General features: G+C 36.2%; 1 protein-coding gene and 1 non-coding gene across 3 annotated transcripts in view; both read right to left on the bottom strand.

Moving 5' to 3' along the window:
* Positions 1 to 20,127, bottom strand: part of RAB3GAP2 (RAB3 GTPase activating non-catalytic protein subunit 2) — a 120,504-nt gene that overhangs the window by 50,331 nt on the left and 50,046 nt on the right. Inside the window, exons 3-9 of one of the 2 annotated variants that reach the window (XM_007988400.3) lie at positions 13,929 to 14,052; positions 13,021 to 13,102; positions 11,095 to 11,142; positions 10,941 to 11,016; positions 10,527 to 10,628; positions 6,018 to 6,117; positions 2,855 to 2,953 (exon numbers count right to left, since the gene is read on the bottom strand). In XM_007988400.3, coding sequence (XP_007986591.2) covers positions 2,855 to 2,953; positions 6,018 to 6,117; positions 10,527 to 10,628; positions 10,941 to 11,016; positions 11,095 to 11,142; positions 13,021 to 13,102; positions 13,929 to 14,052 — 631 coding nt within the window. Of the gene's footprint in view, positions 1 to 2,854; positions 2,954 to 6,017; positions 6,118 to 10,526; positions 10,629 to 10,940; positions 11,017 to 11,094; positions 11,143 to 13,020; positions 13,103 to 13,928; positions 14,065 to 20,127 lie in introns of both variants that reach the window. The other variant, XM_073011506.1, reaches the window with a different exon arrangement.
* LOC119619858 (small nucleolar RNA SNORA36 family) lies at positions 1,119 to 1,249 on the bottom strand. Its single transcript, XR_005236302.1, has one exon. It is a non-coding gene; the product is annotated as a small nucleolar RNA SNORA36 family (small nucleolar RNA).

Here is a 20,127-nt window from a genome sequence, read left to right as displayed (position 1 = left end):
CTGTAACTGTTCATATCAAAAGTCACTAAATAACTCCATACTGTCAAATCCAATGGACCACCTTCTTTTCTTGAATTCTACGAAACATTCCACAGTAAACCACTCCCTCTCAAATTTATATCTACAATCCCAGCTTCCTCCCTGAACTTCAGACTCTCATGTCCAATTCATACACCTGATACCTCTACTTGAATGTTTAACTGTGTCAGAAGTTAACCTGTAAAAACATAACTCTTTATGTGCCTCTCCTTCTCCTTATTCTCATTTCAGTAAACAGTCTCATCATCCACCCTGCTGCTCAAACTTAAAAATTAAGAAACCCTTAATGCTTTCCTTTCTCTTGTTTCTCAAAACCATCCCTGAGCAAGTACAAAGTGTATCTCAAATCTGTCTACCTCCTTCCAACTCGACTGCCTCCACCATAAAGCCATCATTCTCTCTTGCGTGAATTATTGCAATATACTCCTAACTGGTCTCTTTGCTTTCTTCTGCAAGCATCTCTCTATCCAGCAAACAGAGATATGTTAAAATGTAACCCCCTACTTAGAATCCATCAATGACATCCATTGCATTTAGAATAAAATCGGATCTCCTTATCCCTACATGATCTAACCCTAGACTGCATCTCCAACCTAACCTTGTCCTGTTTTCCCCTCACTTTTTATGGTCAAGTCACACCAACCTCCTTTCTGTTTCTTGAACACTCTGAGGTCTTCAAGGCTCCCAGGCCTAAATCCCTGATGCTCCTCTGCCTCGAATGCTCTTCTGACACCTCTTTCCATAGCTGGCTCCTTCTCATCCTTCAAGTCTCAGTCTGAATGTCATGTCCCTGGAGAGGCTTTTCCTCACTAGTCTACCTAAAGCACCCTCTTCCTTTACTCTCTGTCATAACCTTCTACTTATTTTCTTCATGATGCTCACTAACAGGCTGATATTATATTTATTTAGTTAGTTTATTGTTTGTCTCCCCATCACCAAAATGTAAGCTTTATCAGGGTGGAGTCCTATCTTGTATTTCTAGCACAAATATTAATAGCTACTCATTTATTTGTTGAATAAATTAACCAGACCTTTACATAAAGATATACATACAATGAAGTTTACTGTACCTTTTTTCATTTTGTAGGCTGGGGATAAATGAATAGAATAACATTTTCTATCCAATCATTTTCCCTAGCCAGTTTCAATGTTCCAAAGTTTAATTAACAGAGCAGGGAAGCCACCCTGAACTGAACTCAACACTTTGGAATTTTGTAGCATTTTTATGCTAGCAAAAAAGTAGACACACTGAAATGTTTACCAATAGGTTTTTATTACAGAGTGTACCATATAAGAGCTACGCAGTAAATAGAAAGACAGCCTGTGTGTCAGATATCTTGTTAGCCTCTCTAGAGTCACACTCCTTCCTTTTCTCCTTGCTCTTTCTCTCCCAGTGTCCAGTTTTCATAGAATGAGTAGAACTTGACCAAGTGAACAAACACAGAGGAGGCATTCTAGCCAACATACACATAGATCTAGGGGTAAAAGTGTATAGTGTGCTGGAGAAACAATGAGTGTTTCCTCCTCTGCTCCCACTACAGCTGGTCCCCTTGTCTGCTACAATTATTATGTTTTAGTACTGCAGCCATTCTCATGTGTTTCTTCTAACTAGACTCCTAGACTCACACTTTAAGACAGCAGGGAAGCATGTCTTTACATCTCTATACCCTCAATACCTAACACAGTAAGCTCTCTTATAGTGGCTGCAAGAAGAAATCTGCTTTTATCTACATTTTACTAGTTTAAAGGTTACTTTTTTTTTTTTAAGTGATGGGGTCTCGCTATGTTGCCCAGGTTGGTCTTGAACTCTTGGGCTCAAGAGATCCTCCTACCTCAGCCTTCTGAGTAGCTGGGATTACAGATGCAAGCCACCACACCTGACCAAGGTTACATTTTTAAAAGACTGATTTATATGGTCACTATCTAGACCAAATTTGTCTGTAGAAAAGTTAGTCAAATAGTGAGTGATTTAAAACTGTACAATACTGTGGCTGAGGGCATAATTAAATCTTTATTAAAACTGCTACCATTTATTTTTCCTTTGTTTTGTTTTCTTGAGACAGAGTCTGTCACCCAGGCTGGAGTGCAGTGGCGTGATCTTGGCTTACTGCAACCTCCACCTCCCGGGTTCAGGCAATTCTCCTGCCTCAGCCTCCTAAGTAGCTGGGAATACAGGTATGTACCACCACATCTGGCTAATTTTTGTATTTTTAGTAGAGACGGGGTTTCGCTATGTGGGTCGGGGTAATCTTGAACTTCTGGCCTCATGTGATCCACTCACCTTAGCCTCCCAAAGTGCTGGGATTACAGGTGTTAGCCATCATGCCCGGCTTTAAAGATACATGCCTATGATGATCTGAATCTGAACTACCTTCCAGATGTCTCACTAAAGGCAATGCATTTTTTTCACATAACAAATGTTGGCCAGGTGCAGTGGCTCATGCCTGTAATCTCAGCACTTTGGGAGGCTGAGGCAGGTGCACCTCTTGAGGTCAGGAGTTCAAGATCAACCCAGCCAACATGATGAAATCCCATCTCTATGAAAAATACAAAAATTAGCTAGGCGTGGTGGTGCACGCTTGTAATCTCAGCTACTTGGGAGGCTGAGGTGGGAGGATCACTTGACCCTGGGAGGCGGAGGTTGCAGTGAGCTGAGATCACGCCACTGCACTCCTGCCTGGGTGATAGAGCAAAGCTCCATCTTAAAAAATAATAATAATAAATAAAGAATAATGTCCATCTCTAATAAGTGAAATACTTTAATAAAAAAGTTTAAGAAGTAAATTCCAAAAGAATTTGAATTAGTAATACTTACCAACACTAGCATGATCAATAATAGTGTCAATATCCTGTAGACCCCATTTCTTATAAGCTAATGGTGGTGGTTGTATGTTCTCATTGCCTGATGCTGCAGCTACAAAAGATAAAATAGACAATCCAAACTTAATTATTATGGATAAAATGAAGTTTTACAAAAAAATCATTAAAACCATACTAATTTATTATTCTAAAATTTCAGCTAATAATGAGTCAAAGTAATGAAAACAAGGCATAAAGTGAGATTTATTCATGCCAAGACAACGCACATAAAATGCAAACATTTAAAAGACTAAGTTGGCTGTCACAAAAGATTCTGGAACACTCAAGTCATTAAAGAAGACTACTAAAAATTCTAGAATACTACTAAAAATCAAAGTGAATTCAGGCTGGGCACAGTGGCTCATGCCTGTAATCCCAGCACTTTTGGAGGCCGAGGCAGGCGGATCGCTTGAGGTCAGGAGTTTGAGATCAGCCTCGCCAACATGGTGAAACACCGTCTCTAGTAAAAATACAAAAGTGAGCCAGGCATGGTAGTGCACGCCTGCAGTACTAGTTACTCGGGAGGCTGAGGCAGGAAAATCACTTGAACCTGGGAGGTGGAGGTTGCAGTAAGCTGAGATCACGCCACTGCAATCCAGCCTGGGTGAGAAACGGAGACTCTGTCTCAAAAACAACAAAACAAAATGAAACAAAACAGAACCAAAACAAAGTGAATTCAAACTGCAAGTGATGCCAACTAAGCAATTTCTCCCTCTTGACAAACGGGATAAAATCCTAGGGATAGGAATCAGTGCTTTACTGAGTGAAAAACTAAAAACTTGATATACCTGGCAGAGCATACATACAGTAAGGTCTCTAATCTAGGTAACTGAGGCCAGACTTGATAGAAAGATATGTTAAAAGCAACAGCACTGTGAAAAAAATGAATGAAATGTCAATCCTTAACCTCAGTCCCTTTGCTTAGTGACTAAGAAAAGGAAAAGCAACAGTTATACCTCTTGCCATAGATTCAGGCACATCCCATCAATCAGTAAACACCCATGTTACATATCAGAATACTGCTGAGTTCTGGCTGTTTATTCAGGAAAGTGAAAAAATAATAATAAAGAGAAAATACAATCCTCTAAATATTGCAGATTGATAGTAAGGCCAAGAAAAGATAATTTTCTTATACGCTGAAATAAACATCACAATTTATGGCTAAGTAACCAGAACTCTTTTTATAGCAACTTACAACCCAAGGGCACTAAGTGGCTTAATTGCTTATTTCCTAGGAGACAAATGGCTTTATGGCCTCATACACAACAAGCAAACAGAAATTCAAAAATGGTGAAAAATTAAATGACTGATAATACCAATCATAAAATAATTGTCTATTTCTAGTTTATTAATAAACTTCTTACCCACAGGAAACTGCCTTTTGGCATATATATTAATGGTGAATATTTTAAATGTCCTTAAGATAATGAAGCTTATGGTGGGTTAGATTTAAATAATTTAAAAGATATGAAAATAGGTATAAAAATTTAAACCAATTGTAAAAAAAGAACCATATAGCCGAGACTTCAGAATTTTACCAATCATACCAACCTAAAAAAGACAGAGAAAAAATTTTTATTGAAATATAAGATGCTGCATTTAGACTAGATTTAGAAATAATTTCAGATCTCAATTTTACAGTTGTTAAAATATGGAAAAGCAAAGTCTTAAAATCAGTGAAAATATGAGTAGTGGTGCTGACTTCCCCTTTTCTTCTGGGATTGAGTAGAGGAGACTTAGTGGCCCCAAAACAAAGTTTAACTCCTAAATAGCTTCCTGAAAACATAGGCTAATTAGGATATGTTTACTGCTTCATAAAATTGTTTCTAAACCTAGTCTAAATCCAGCATCTCATATTGCAATCAAAAATTTTTCTCTGTCTTTTTTAGCAGGTTGATATGATTGGTAAAACTTCTGATGTCTTGGCTATGTGGTTCTTTTCTAGTATATGTTTTTTACTAGGTCAGAATTTGTTTAAATTTTTATACCTATTTTCAGAATCTTTTAAATTATTTAAATTTAGCCCACCATAAGCTTCATTATCTTGAGAACATTTAAAATACTCACCATTAACCTATATATCAAAAGGCAATTTTCTGTAGGTAAGAAGTTCATTAATTTAATAAACTAGAAATTGACAATTATTTTATAATCGGTATTATCAGCTATTTAATTTTTCACTAAAGTTAAACTTTGTTTTGGGGCCATTAAGGCTCCTCTACTCAATCCCAGAAGAAAAGGGGAAGTTAGTACTACTACTCATATTTTCACTGATTTTAAGACTCTTCCATATTTTCACAACTCTGAAATTGAGATCTGAAAATTGATGGTGTATCTTTCACTGGCAATAGTTTTTCTTCTTAGCGGTACATAAAATAATAGTGTTTCTTATAATCAATGGCATGTTGAATTTGATGAAATATCTCTTCCAAAAGATGTAACAGCATCAGAATATAAACTATAGGTAGTAAAAGTAAGAATTCTTGATTATTTGGGCAGTTTTCATCCCTAAGTCACAAAATAATGTCGTTGCCCACATGTACATTAAGTTTAGGCCTCTAGCTTTTCTCCATTCTGAGTGTTCTGAGTTAGCAAAAAGCAGCTCATGCTGACTCCCAGCTGGGTCCTGCTGACAGTGATATTGGTAGGATCTCGCATTTCCCCTGCACACGGTGGACAGCTTTATCCTCAGGGAGGACAGAAGCAATGTGGAGTCACCAGATTTTAGGATGTTGGCCTTGATCAGCTGCTGATCTAGTGAAAATCTGGTTCCTCAGCCACATGCAACTAAATTCTTTACCCCAGTGTTGGTTGTCAATATAGTTGCAAATCTAGCTAGTCAAGACATACTGCTGAATTCATAAAGAAAGCCCAGTGTTCCTGTGCTGACCACACTCTCCAAAGGCAACATGTGAAGTGTTTATGTTTTAGCGCTTGTCTCTACCTTACTAAGTAATCTACTCAACATGCTTCCCTGTCTCTATAGGAGGCAGGTTTTTCCCATAAATCTAGTTTAGAAGGCCTTTCTTTATTTAGAAGACATACCTAATTTCATAAGCAGATGAAATTAAATAAAACAAACATGAACAGAGGTTAAATATTTCTTGCCAAAATATTACCTTTTGCTACCTGATTTCGACAAGCACGAAGAGATTGAAAAAGGCTAAATCCATCAATAGTCACAATGGCAGCTGGATATAAGATACTCAACTCTTCATTCTATTTAAGAAATTTAAAAAAAAGTTCTTGAATAGATACATCAAATAAGCTTATCTACTTTTTATTATACTAAATTTCACGAATAATGTAAAATGAAAAATACTGGGACTAAACCATCAACCACCCAACACCCAAAGCAGATTCAGGCAGAACAGTAAAAATAGATTAAAAAATTAATTTCAGAGTGCCTTTTTGCCAAAGACCTAAAATTCTTTTCAAAATATAACCTTTTGTGTATGGTAAATAATTGTCTCAAAGATGCTGAGAGTAACACAAAGAATTACAATTTCATAAAAAGTAAGTATACTCATTGCATAGATAAAACAGTATGTAAAAACAGAAGAAAGAAAACTCACCTGAAATCCCAGACATGTCCCAATACACATCCCCAAATATATTCAAAAACATTTGCATAAGGCTATACCAAATATAGCCATGTTAGTAAAAACCTAACATGGTTTTTACTATTCAATAATATGTCAATGATATTTTTCCATTTCAATAAGTGAACAAATCATTTTTTGTTGTGGCTGCACAGTCTTTCATTATATGTACCCTATTTTACTTAACCAGTTCATATTGACAGACATTCAGTATGGCCTCCTGCTTCCACTCTTGCTCTCTACAATCCACACTCCACACAGCCAGTGTGCTCTTCGTAAGATATAACAGATCAAACCAATCTCCTGATTAAAACTCTCCAATGACTCCCTTCTGCATTTAGAATAAAACCTGAACTCATTAACCATGGCTGCAAGATCTGGCAAATATGAGAGGTCATCATTACCCTCAGACCTTTGCATGTGCTTGGACCTTCTCCTCTCCGATCTTCACCTGCCTAATTGTTCCTGTCATTCAGGTTTCAGTTCAAATGTTAGTTATCCAGAGAGGCTGCTCCTGAACCTCCATCTCAAACAACATACCTATTCTCTTGGCACATTACTATCTCATCAACATGACTTCCTTTACAGCACCTATCAGAGACTGGAATCACCTTGATATCTCTAGCTGTTTCCTGTTGGTTTCCCTCCACCATCCCCAAACTGTAAACTCCATGAAAGTAGGAACCTTGCATATTTGTTACACCAATGAATTCTCAGGGATTAGAAGTGAACTGGGCAAATAATAGGCAGTAAAGAATATTTATGAATTAATATATTTTCATCATTATAAACATCACTGCAATAAACATTCTTCAGTCTATATCTTTCCATGTTACTAGGATATTACTTTAGTGTAAATTCCTTCAAGTGGGTCAGTTGGGTCATACAGTATTCATAGTTTTCATTCTCATATATATTAATTGCCTCAAAAAGTACCTATCAACTTATATTTCCACCAATAATACATGAAAGGGACTGTTTCTCTATATTGTCATCAAAAGTTTATTAATCTTTATCTTTGCCAATCCAAAAGGTGAAAAGTTATCTCACTGTATTTTCTTATAGTTCTTAGATTATTATTAAGGTTCAACATTTTCTTATATGTTTTTGGGCCAATTTCTTCTCTTGAGATCTGCCTTGCTCCTTTTTCTACTGGACTGTCAGGCTGTTTCTCTGTTTAAAAAAGACTTCTGGGCCACAGGAGCATAAGCCAGTGGGGAAGGGACATGGCATATATTCTCACATGACAAGTTCACAAGGCTAAGCACGCATGGCCCAGTGAGCACAGCAGCAGGGAGAGAGCCTCCTCACTGACTTTGGGGAGCTAGAAAACAGAAAAGATCTAATCACTAGCAAGTCAATTTCTCCAAAACCAGGTAGTCTTCCTGAAGAAAACACTAACACAAATACCAATGGCCCCAGATCCGTAGATACTGTGCTAGATGACAGAGAAGATCTTTTTACAGAAGCTATTATGCAAAAGAAATGTCTCTGAAATTCCAGAAGGAGATTTTCCCTCTCTTTCGAATCCTCTCCTGCAACAAATGACCTGCTGTCACCCGTACTACACTCATTGCTCCTAGAACTGAATTAGAGGAAATATGCTTCTGTGATCTCTCACAAATCTGAGAGTATATTAAAAAGAAGCAAATAGAAGATATTTTTGATATATAAATGGACATGTCAGATCCACAGCTGTTTAATAAAGCATAAAGAGTAACAACAAAGACTTCCTTCTTGATAAAAATTTTGAAATGATTTTCTTGGTTTGTATAGCAAATAGCAAGCAAATATTTAAATGTTAGTTATATTTTTCCACTAGTTCTAAAAAAAGAGTATTATAGACATGACCAAATTTAACGTATTTTAAAAAGCTTTGTCATCCAGTGAATTTTTAGAAAAATGAAAAACATCTCTGGAAAGTTATCTTCAGTTCACAGATTATCTTCTTTGATTTTCAGCTGTTCCTTGTTTCCTTTAATAGTTCAATTTCTCCCATCTCCTTATGATGAGTATTATTAGTTACTAATACTTAAGTCTTCAGCCTGCAGTTTTATTTTCCTACACTCTTTACTTGAAAGAATTCATTCATTATCTATGACTTCAGCCATCATGTCCAATCTAGTCTCTGTGCCTATACAGCAATTTTGTATCATTACATGATACCAGTAACTTGATTTTATTTCCTACCATCGGCCTCAAACTCAACATGTGCAAAACCTCATTTAATAACATTTACTGCCAATGTAGTCCCTTATTCCAACGTTGACAATGGTACTCCTCAGGATAAGTATCTTAGAGACATCTTTAGCTCATTTTTAAAAAACTGTACATCTCTACACAATAACCAGGTCCTATTAAGCTTCTTCAAAACAATTTTTTTTTTTTGAGACGGAGTCTCACTCCGTCATGCAGGCTAGAGTGTAGTGGCGAGATCTCAGCTCACTGCAACCTCTGCCTCCCGGGTTCAAGCAGTTCTCCTGCCTCAGCCTTCCAAGCTGCTGGGACTACAGGCACATGCCACCATGCCTGGCTAATTTTTTGTATTTTAGTAGAGACGGGGTTTCACCGTGTTGCCCAGGCTGGTCTCAAATTCCTGAGCTCAGGCAATCCGCCCACCTCAGGTTCCCAAAGTGCTGGCATTACAGATGTGAGCCACCGTGCCCGGCCCCAAAACAATTTTTGTACTGGTCCTTTCTCTCTTCCCATAGCCATTTTAGTCCTGGCTCCCAGCACTCCACATCTGTTACAGATAACTTAAAAAAACCAGATAACTAGCCTCCCTAATTCCAGTTTATCTTGAAGAAAGAAATCTTCAACATTCCTTTGATCACATCACTTCCTTCTTATAAATCTTTAGGAGTTTCTCTCATTTCCTAAATCAATTCTAATTTTTCACTTGGCCTTTGAATTTATGCAAAATTTGGCCACTCTGCTTGACAGTCTCTCATTATTTTATAACATAAGTTTCTTTGTTGTTGCATATACAGTTCTACATTCGAATCTTCTATCAAATTTTCTCCTGATTACCTGAAACACTTTCCCCTCTTTTCTCCTAATTAAATTCTATACCCATTGTTCAAGGCTTAATGCAAATCTCACCTCATCAATGAAATTTTCTTATTTTCCTGGTCCAAATTGACTCCTCTTTCTCTAAGCTTGTACAGAATGTATTCTGTCCAAATAAATTACCAATAAATTAGGTATTGCTTTATATTACTGATTAATTCATCCACAGATATTATTAGATTTTAATCCTAGTCTCTCTTACTAGATAAGATTCTTTTGCAGCTCCAGTCCATCTCCCATGCAAATTCAATTAACAAATGCATACAGTATATACACCTGCTTACTTGAAATCTTTTGGAAGCTAAGTAGTACAACAAAGGGAAGGCATATTACATAGGTTTGACTATGCACTCTGCAAAACAAATAAAAGCATATTGGTTTAAATGGCCCTATAATTATTTTTTGACTAAGACAACCAAAATGTTACAAGGCACCTAAGAGGTTAGAGCCTTAGATACTAAGCAGTATTATCTTCTCAGTTGAAATCTTCAATGAATATATGTATTTTCCACTATGAACAAAAGCTTAGTAACCCCTTTTCTGAGAAACAGTTAAGTACAAGGTAGTATCACTAGTAACAAGAAGGCCAATTTTTTTTTCTTTTACTCTAGGTAATTTTGGCACCTAAATCCAAATAAAAAAAAGATATAAAGTTATAGAATATCATATTTTTGCCTTAAGTCACTATTAAATTCTAAAAATAAGAAATTTTCTTGGCTTCTAACTAAAGGGTTTTACTTTGTTGTAGAATGAAACATAGAATATTTCATTAAATAAGTAAAAGCAAGACTGGTATTCTTTACTCCACTACAAATAGATTATATTTCTAGACTATGATAGCAGAGTTAACTGTGCCACAAGACAAAGATATCTTTTAAGTTTCCACCCAAAAAAGAGGAGAGAAACTGCTTCAAAGTAATGCCACTATTACTGTTGGAACACAATTTTTTACACTACCTGCTCAGTTACCCCGGGATGCCGTGGTATTTCATAGGTTCTGCATTTAAGTTGAAGTACTGGGTCCTCATTCAAAAGCTGTGCAAGCAAGAGCACACCATTCTAGGAGGAAGCACAGAGAAGGTCCCTGCTTGTTTTCTTACCAATATACCTGAGCAGGTATGGCCAGGCAAAGAGTACCATTTCCCCAACAGTTTTCCAGAGATACCAGGTAGACTCTTTTCAGAATACAGCTCCTCTTCTCTGTATCTTCTACCAGAACTTACCATGGCCTATCCCGGCCTCTACCCCAATAAAGCATCAACTACACATTTTCAGGCAGCAGGCAATAAAGTCACAAACTAGTATAAAGGGGATGCACAACCAGATATTGCAGTCAACTAGTGTTTCCTAGCTGTTGAAAACTCAACTCACCTCAGTGTAGAAGCGTACATAACCTGAAGTAAAACCCACCACAATGCAGGTCCAGTCAGGACGCCCAGTGGAACTCCTGTTACAAACAAAATTTATTATCTTAACAACTCATAAATCAAAGCAAAGGAAACAGATAACTCTTATTTATCCTTACCTCTTTTGGCTTGCTAGTGGGATACATAGAGCACTGGTTACACATTCCCTAAAAACAAAAACAAAATCATATGCTTACCCACCGAACTTACTAATTACTTTTATTTCTTTATAATTGGATGTTAAAGGACAATAACTGGAAGATGACTTCTGTGAACCAGTTTTATTTGATGCATAAGTAAAAATACAGTAAAACTCTACTACCGTTAAGGTCCATAAAATTCATTCACACAAAAGATAATGCCACATGCATTTGAGGTTAATAAAAAACAGAATTTTTGACTCTCCTTGTCATGAAAAACATGAAAGTACAGAAAGCAAAACTTTACTTATACAACTGACTGTACACAGAACTGAGCAAAGCTCAAACGATCCCCATGCGGCCATTTCCTACTATGTCCCTCCCTCTCCTCTGCTTCAGCTAAGAACTTCAGCCTGCCTCGTTGTTTGAGATCAGGAGCTGGGAAAATGGTTGAGGAACTGCCAGTCACGTTATATGCAAACTGTATTTCTGTGGGGTACATTATTTTAGGAACTTACGTATTTCAACTTGCTGTCTTTTCTATTTTGCAGAAACTGCTCTGATCATCTATTTCTAAGCACGTTAGGTGTGATGTTCCATAAAAAAGATTTATACATTTTTTTCTGACACGTAGACTTGAAATATTTGTCAGGAGCTCAGAAACTAAGTCTCAAAATCAAAACAACTCCTACCCACTGACTTTTATTAAATCTGTCAAACCTGAGGATCATCACAAGCTTATCCAAGAAACTAAAAACATTCTACGCCACACATCATACTAGGTAATCCATGAACAAAATTCATCTTCATGTTTGTTCACTGTTTTTAAAGTATTATGTTTGCTTTGCATTTCTGACAGAGATCAAATGTCTTTAAAACACTTAGGCTAAATGGTGTAAGGAGAAATATTACCATTTATTTTGATAATAGTAGAGAATATTTCAAATATCTACGATGTGCCAGGCTATGTTCTAGGCACTTCCACTTGCTTGTCTTTTATCTGAATTCAAAGTCTGGAGGATTTTTTTACTCATTCTGATCAGACAGTTTTCAGTCATAAAAATTTAATTGAAAACCAGTTTTGGGTTCAAGGTTCTAGGCTAGCAGCTCCATCATGTAGTCACACTGGATATCATAGTTATAAAAGTTTTACTGGGTCAGCAGGAAACGTACTATCTTGCATTTCTGAAGTATTTATGAGTTTTAAGAATTAATGTAGTACTGTACCCTTCAAGTATAAGACCAATATCAGCAAAGCAGAGAAGACAATAATTGCCCTTGACTTTTTGGATGAATAAAATTAGTAATGGAGAACAGAGGGAAAAGACAAAATTAATAAGGATTTTATGAGATTCTTTTCAAATTCTTCCTTAAATCTTCCAACAGAATTAAAAAAAATAATTACTTGATATATAAAATTTGCTGATCAAATCATTCTCTACAACCTATAAAGTTAGGATGCATATACATTCACTAAACATTTCAAATAATGAAATTTCTTTCTTATTTTAAAAAGTTGTTTTTTTTTAAAGAGACAAGGTGTCACTCTGTTGCACTGGCTAGAATGCAGGGCATGATCATAGCTCACTGCAGCCTCAAACTCCTGGGTTCAAGCAATCCTCCTGCCTCAGCCTCTCGAGTAGCTGGGACTACAGGTGTGCGCACCATGTCCAGCTAATTTTTAAATTTTTTGTAGAGACAGGGTCTTACTATGTTGCCCAGGGTGATCTTGAACTCCTGGGCTCAAATGACCTTCCTGCCTCGGCCTCCCAAAGTGCTAGGATTACAGATGTGAACAACTGAGCCCAACCAAATAATGAAACTTTTTAACAGATTCACTTACAAGTCAAACAATTTCATACATACATGTAACACACAGAGAAACAAAAATTAATTGGCACCTACCCTTCTTCGACATTTAAAGAACCACTCCAGCCAACAGCAAATTGCATTTCTTCCTTTCCTTTATCACTATATTTCCACTTTGCTGAAAGAATGAAGATATCATATAAAATAATTTTAGCTATAACATACTAAAAAGGTAATTTATAGATTTTGTTCTTTACCCTTAGAATATGATTACAAAATTTAACAGTTGTATGTTAACTGACTTGGGTCTTTTTATAGGTAAATATAAGATAAAAATATTTACAAGATTCTTATAATACACCTTGTCTCCTGGCCTTCAGCCTCTCCTTCCCCCAATTCAACCTGTATAATGTTGTCATAGTTCTTATAGAATAAAGTTACTAATTCCTATGCCCACCCTGCCTAGTTTAAGACTACTTTTATCTTCAGATGACAGAGAAAATTTTTCTACTAGACCTTTGCTACTTGAGGATAAATTTGCTTTGTAAGACCATTCTATACACATTTTACACATAATCTTACTTTGATCAGTAAGGTTTGGAAATCTACAAGGTATGAAAAAAACCTCAATTTTAATCTTCAAAAAAAAGTTATGAGTTTAAATGTTATGCCCAAAACAGAAATCGATAATATTATGAGTTTTCAAATTAAGAGTTGAAAATCACCTCACTCACATTGTTACTAAGAAAAGGTCAATGACCTTTTTAGCTCTGACTGTCTCTTGCAAGAATTGAGCAATGCACAGTACTGCCCCTGCAGTATCATAAGCTAAGGTAGCTACAGACAAGACAGAAAAAAGGGAGAAAACAAACAGAATGCAAGGGGGAAAAAGAGGGAAATGGGGGTGGGGGGGAGATAAAGTGTTATATTCTTTTCACCTAATCCATTTTCTCTTCTATCCAATGCATCAAAATAAAGGTCGCTGAAAAGAATAGGATACTCACGCACTAGAAATACAGCTTTTTGCTCTCGAGCTATTACCATAAGATCATTGGTTGGAGATAAGGATAAAACACAATCTTGGAGCCAGGAAGTTTTTTGTGTTTTGGAAGTATTTCCTTCTTCTTCCTGTGGGTAAAACTACAATTACTGCATATGCAAAAATACTGAGAGTATTCAAACTCAGCTTGCCTGCCTCAAGGGGTGAGGGGGAAGAAAAACAAGAAAAGGAAATATTTCCAATTCTCATACACTTTCATAATATTCCTTATCAAAGATCGTGAACCCAGGAGGCGGAGCTTGCAGTGAGCTGAGATCACACCACTGCACTCCAGCCTGGGCGACAGAGTGAGAATTCGTCTCAAAAAAAAAAAAAAAAAAAAGCCAAAGATGACTGACAAACAAAATACCCACTATAAACAAATCTTCAGTTTTGAGTATTAATTCAAAAAATTTAAATATAAACAAGTATAAACTAGCAAGGCATTAAAAGACTGTCACATAGTGGCCAGGCGCAGTGGCTCACACCTGTAATCCCACCATTTTGGGAGGCCGAGGACAGGGGGTCAGCTTGGACAACATGGTGAAATCCCATCTCTACTAAAAATATGAAAATTAGCTGGGTGTGGTGGTGCGTGCCTGTAATCCCAGCTACTTGGGAGGCTGAGGCAGGAGAATCACTGAACCCAGGAGGTGGAGGTTGCAGTAAGCTGAGATTGCACCACTACACTTCAGCTTGGGTGAGAGAGCGAGACTCTGCCTCAGAAATAAATAAATAAAAATAAATAAATAAATAAATAAATAAAGTCACATAGGAATCACTCCAGGAATAATTCAGCATTAGGAAATTTAGTGACTAATCCTATTTACAAAGAGATAGCTAGACAGCAAAGAAAAAAAATCTGATGTTTATTATGGTTACAGGATCTATAAAAGCATTTGATATAATGTTACGCTTCTTTCTTTTTATTTGACCTACAAGGTGTTTTCTTTTTTCATTAGACATTTACGTATTGTACAGGTAAATTCCCATGGTTAAAAATTCAACAGCTATAAAAAGGTGTTCTTTGAAAAGTCTCTTATACTCTTGTACTCTAGCCATCTAGTTGTTAACTCTAGAGACAATGCAATCAGTTCTTATGTGTATTTCCAGAGACACCTCATGCACATTTACTACCCTTTTCCTCCCTTTTTCTTACAAGAATAGTAGCATAATATATACATATTTCCATACTTCGCTTTTTTCTCTTAACATATTCCTTAGACTTCATTCCACTTCCATATGAAGTTTCTTTATTGTTTTTAATGTCTGCACACTATTCCATTTTATGGATGCACTATAATTTATTTAACCAGTTCCCTATATGCGTGGACATTTGTATTGCTTACCATCTTTTGCTGTTACCAACTATGCTGCAATGAATATGTTTATAAATTTGTCAGTTTGTGTGGAAATGTATCAGTAAGCTAAATTCCCAGAAGTAAAATTGCTGGGTCAAAGGGAATGTGTATTAGTAAATTTGCTGGATATTCCCAAACTGTGCCCCACACATGTTGTATTAATTTGTAATTCCATCAGCAATTTTTGAAAGTGCTTGTTTTTTCACAGGCATTTCGAAAAATATTTTAATGGTGGATCTCTGTCAATTTAATAGGTAAAATGTAGTATCTCAAAATACTTTTAAATTACATTTTTCTTATGAATGAGAATTTAGGCATTTTCTCATATACTTAAGAAAATTTCTCATTTTTATATAAAGGAAAGGAACAAACTGCATAATTTTCTATGAACAGCTTGTTCCCTTCCTTTGTAGATTTCCCATTGGGTTGTTGCTCTTTTTCTAATTGCTTTGTATACGCTCTTTACATACAAAAAAACCCAAAATTGGCCCTTTGAAAATAAGAGATGCAAATAGTTTTTCCTATTTGTGATGGCTTAATTTTTTCCATGTAGAAATTTTCTATTATCATGTAACTAAATTATCCATCTATTCTCTTATGGCTTCTAGGTTTGATGTCATGTAGACTCCTACCTTACTCAGCCCTACTTAATGTCTTTTAGATTCAATTATTCAAAAGGGGAGGGAAAGGCAGGGGAAAGCTATGCAGGTTAATTTCATTTTATAAAAAAATTATAATTTCGTGCTTTTTAAAAACTTGTACTAAGCATGTGTTACAAGCATTATAAAATTTAAAGATTTTAGAAACAGAAAATCATCCTAGTCAGAAATGTTATAGTAGTATTATATTTCTAAGAATAATAAATTATTTCGTGCTGGGATACCATCAAAGAAATGTTTAAAACACAAATAAAATATGGGCTATAGGGAATCTTTAGAAATACCCCAAAATGAGCCTGAAACCTCTGGGACAGTCATGCAATTATTTTTCTTTTGCAATGGGATATTAGGAAACAAACACATTTGGAACTTTTTTCTCAAGCAAAATAAGCTAAGGAGGCTGCACCATCTCCTGAAAGATAGGGAGAGCATAACATTGGCAAAATCTCATTTTATTAAAGCTCTACTTTTCCAAGGAATTCTGTATCTAGCTTGTTGTTTTTAATGTTTGTTTTCCTACAGATAAATTAGAAAATTATCCCCCAAAGATAAAAGTCATAAGGTAAAACTTCGTTGTAATTAAATTTTTCCCTGGTTCCACAGCTTCTGCTGTAGGATAGTCTTTGTTTATCCAACACATCCCTCCTCATGATGGCTCGCCTGTAAGGTGAGGACATTACCTTATGGTTTCCTCCAATAACTGAGACTCCAATTATACCAACTGTGAGGTACAGGACCTTCTAAGTGATTAGAGTTCCACTTTCAGGTAGGAGCTTAGAAGAGGACAGTTTATATAGGAATATTATTTAGGCATTGCGTTTGATAAGAAATTGGGAGGGTCCAAAACTCTTTGATTGGTCTCTGACTCTTATCCTAAAATCTCCCTCTCAATGCAATAAAAAAGAATCAACATAATGCTTCAGGAAAGGAATACAGCCCTTATTTGGGCATGTTCTCAAAAAAATTTGTTTTAATAATTAAGCATCTATACAAATAGATTCCTTCCTCTTATCACACTTCCAAAACTACATTTAATCAGTAAATCCTAAAAATATTATAAAAGTTGTTTTTCTTTTTTTTTTCAATAAAGAATATTGTTCCTATGTTTCTGTCCCATGTTTTCAAAATAATGCCACTAACAAGGATTAGATCTGATGTTTATGTGCACAGAAAAGACAAAGAGTCAAAGATGGAAGACATTTAGAGGCCAACTGGTCCAAAATCTAATTTTATAATAAAGGAAGTGGAGTCTCGGGGAGGTTAAGGGATGTGCTCCAGCCATGGAATTAGTGTCAGAGCCCAAACTAAAATCTAGGCTTCCTGATTCTTAATTCAGGTGGTCTTTCCATTCTATCACCCTGCTCATCTCTGTGGGTAGCTGTACTAGCTCTTTGGGAAGCTTGTCTTTACTTGAGATTTGACTCTAGTCTCATATTCAGTGAAAACCCTTTTCTCCAAAAGAACTACTGTATTATCAGTTTATTCCAGCCTAATCTTTCTGTAGTTCTTTCAGTCGATTTAGAGCTAAAAGATGACCACTGTATTTGAATATGTGAGCCAGAGTATTCTTGAGGTATTTCTTCAAGAACTCCTTTAAAAATACTTTCCCTCTCCTTTCTGTCTTTCCATTAGAAGTTCCAATTCCTCTGGCAAACCTATCCTACCCTGACTCCTAACCTTCTTTCAAACTTACTGCAATTAAAAGTCTTACCACTCCCTGCTACCTGTATATTCTGTGACTATATTTCTCCCACACTAGACAAGAGGCCCTCTGGCTGGCAAGATCTATGGTTTATATCATTTTTCAACTCCACATGTAGCACACTCCACTAATAGAATATATGAGTAAATAACAGCATTCCCTATCTCTTGAATAACATATTATCCATTCATACACCTGAAACTGTATGACAATGAGCAATCAATGTAAAGCTAGCATATTCAGTCATTAGTAATGTTTTTTCTTCATACTAAGATTTAATAGTTCAAGATTCTGGCTGACATATCCATGGTAAGTATGAGTTAAAGAGATATAAGAACAGAATACCACTGTATCATAGTCCTCTTATGTATCATAGTCCTCTTAGTTGGGCCTAAAACTCGGTGTCAGATTATGATCAAGCTGTCTGCTGCTACCCCAACAAATGGACTATAAGTGATCCCAGAAGCAAACATGAATTTTGTCCCAAAAGGACTAACCATGACAAAAGCACTGGAAATAGACGTCACTTGCTTGGAAGCAAATTCAGAAAAATGATTCCATAATCAATTATTATATCCCTAACCCTGCTTAGCCATCTTATAAATGTACGTTTTTAGTTACATGAAACCTGAGAATAAAACTTGATGTGGATTAGCACTCTAGTTTCATCTACCGAAGACAGGGGAATAAAGAAGCAAAAAGCCAAAATCTTCCATCATTCTTTATTGCACTTTCTTTTCTATGTCCTTTCTACTTCTCCAACTTTCTCTGTTACTGTGGTACCAAAAATATATCCTCCTGGTTTGCCATGGTAAAGTTGGATATGTACAACTGAGCATTGTATATTATAAAAATAGGTTAGAAAATACAATAATATTATTATATAATCATTAGAGTTTGATGTGCCATAAAATTCTAGATCTAAACTTTTAGTCGTGCTTCTCAAGAATGATGCTAACTTGTCACATCATTCTGAGCAAACTATCACAAGGACAGAAAACCAAACACCGCATGTTCTCACTCATAGGTGCGAATTGAACAATGAGAACACTTGGACACAGGGTGGGGAACATCACACACCGGGGACCTGTGGTGATGTGGGGGGAGGAGGGAGGGATAGCATTAGGTGATATACCCAATATAAATGACCAGTTAATGGGTGCAGCACACCAACACGGCACATGTATACATATGTAACAAACCTGCACGTTGTGCACATGTACTCTAGAACTTAGTGTATATATATAGAATGATGCTAATTTGTCACAAAATGCAATGGTGTTGTGTTCTTAATACAAGCTCCACAAGCTCTTTGGATCCACAACCACATGGGGGAGCAGCTGTATACCTATTGCAACTGGAAGTTCCTGGTCACACGTAATTCTAAAGTAACTTCTTTGTGACTAAGGCACAGTATTCAATATATCAGATTCAATACAAGGATAAAAAGCCTCTAATGACAATAACCCAAACCAAATAATATCCTTAAAATTATAAAGAGGTAAAAATGTATTGTTTCCCCATAAGCTTAGCTATAATATTTTGCCACCAGCCAGAGTAAATTTTACCATATTATGAAGCAAATTCAAAACAGAAAACCACTGGAGGTGTGAATGAGAGAAATCTCAGGTAAATCAAATTTCTTTTAATAAATCAACAAATTAAGAAACTAAGTGTAAGACAATGTAATCAAAGATCCTAGAACTGCTTTTCTGTATAGATCAGCAATCTCCCTCTTACACATGGCTTCCCTCTTGAAGCCAACTGACAGGATGATACAATCTTAAACAGAAACAGAAGGAACTACAGGGATCATCTGAGTGAAATTCCTCATTTTCCAGAAAAGAAACTAAGTTCTAGAAAGAATAAGTGGATTTTTACTAACCATACCAATACTATAGATAATACATTTAAAGCAACACACATTGATTCACACAGTCCCTGGACAATTTACAGAAGAACTCTGGTCCTTCACTTCTAAAATTAGAGGTCGGAGGAAGAATGAGGAAATGGCCTGTGGGTCAGAATCCATGAGAATGACTAGACCCTCGATGTTCTCACATCTCTCTCTCTCTCTCTCTCTCTCTCTCTCTCTCTCTCTCTCTCTCTCTGCTTTAATGTATCCTGTACAACATTGCCACAGTATTGCTCCAGAAGGGCTGCAGAAATACAAACCAAGAATAAAGAATGTGAGTCCATCTGAAGTGACTCCTGTGCCAGATTTTTCAGGGAAGTCTCAAGTCTAAGTACAAATAACTTGATGAAAATATCGGTATAGTGGAGATTAGGAAATCCCCTCTCAAGGCTGGATCACAATGAACTAGTATTAGGTTTTACAACAAAATAGGATTTCCAGTGCCAGTTCCAGAAAGCTCAGGCAAGAAATAGGGCATAGGGCTGTAAAACAACAATGCTCTGGGAAGCCATTGAATCTCTGCTGAG

The sequence above is a fragment of the Chlorocebus sabaeus genome, chromosome 25, assembly GCF_047675955.1.
Source record: "Chlorocebus sabaeus isolate Y175 chromosome 25, mChlSab1.0.hap1, whole genome shotgun sequence".
NCBI lineage: Eukaryota > Metazoa > Chordata > Mammalia > Primates > Cercopithecidae > Chlorocebus > Chlorocebus sabaeus.
The sequence above is the reverse complement of the archived record's forward strand: the minus strand, read 5'-3'. Positions and strand labels throughout refer to the sequence as shown.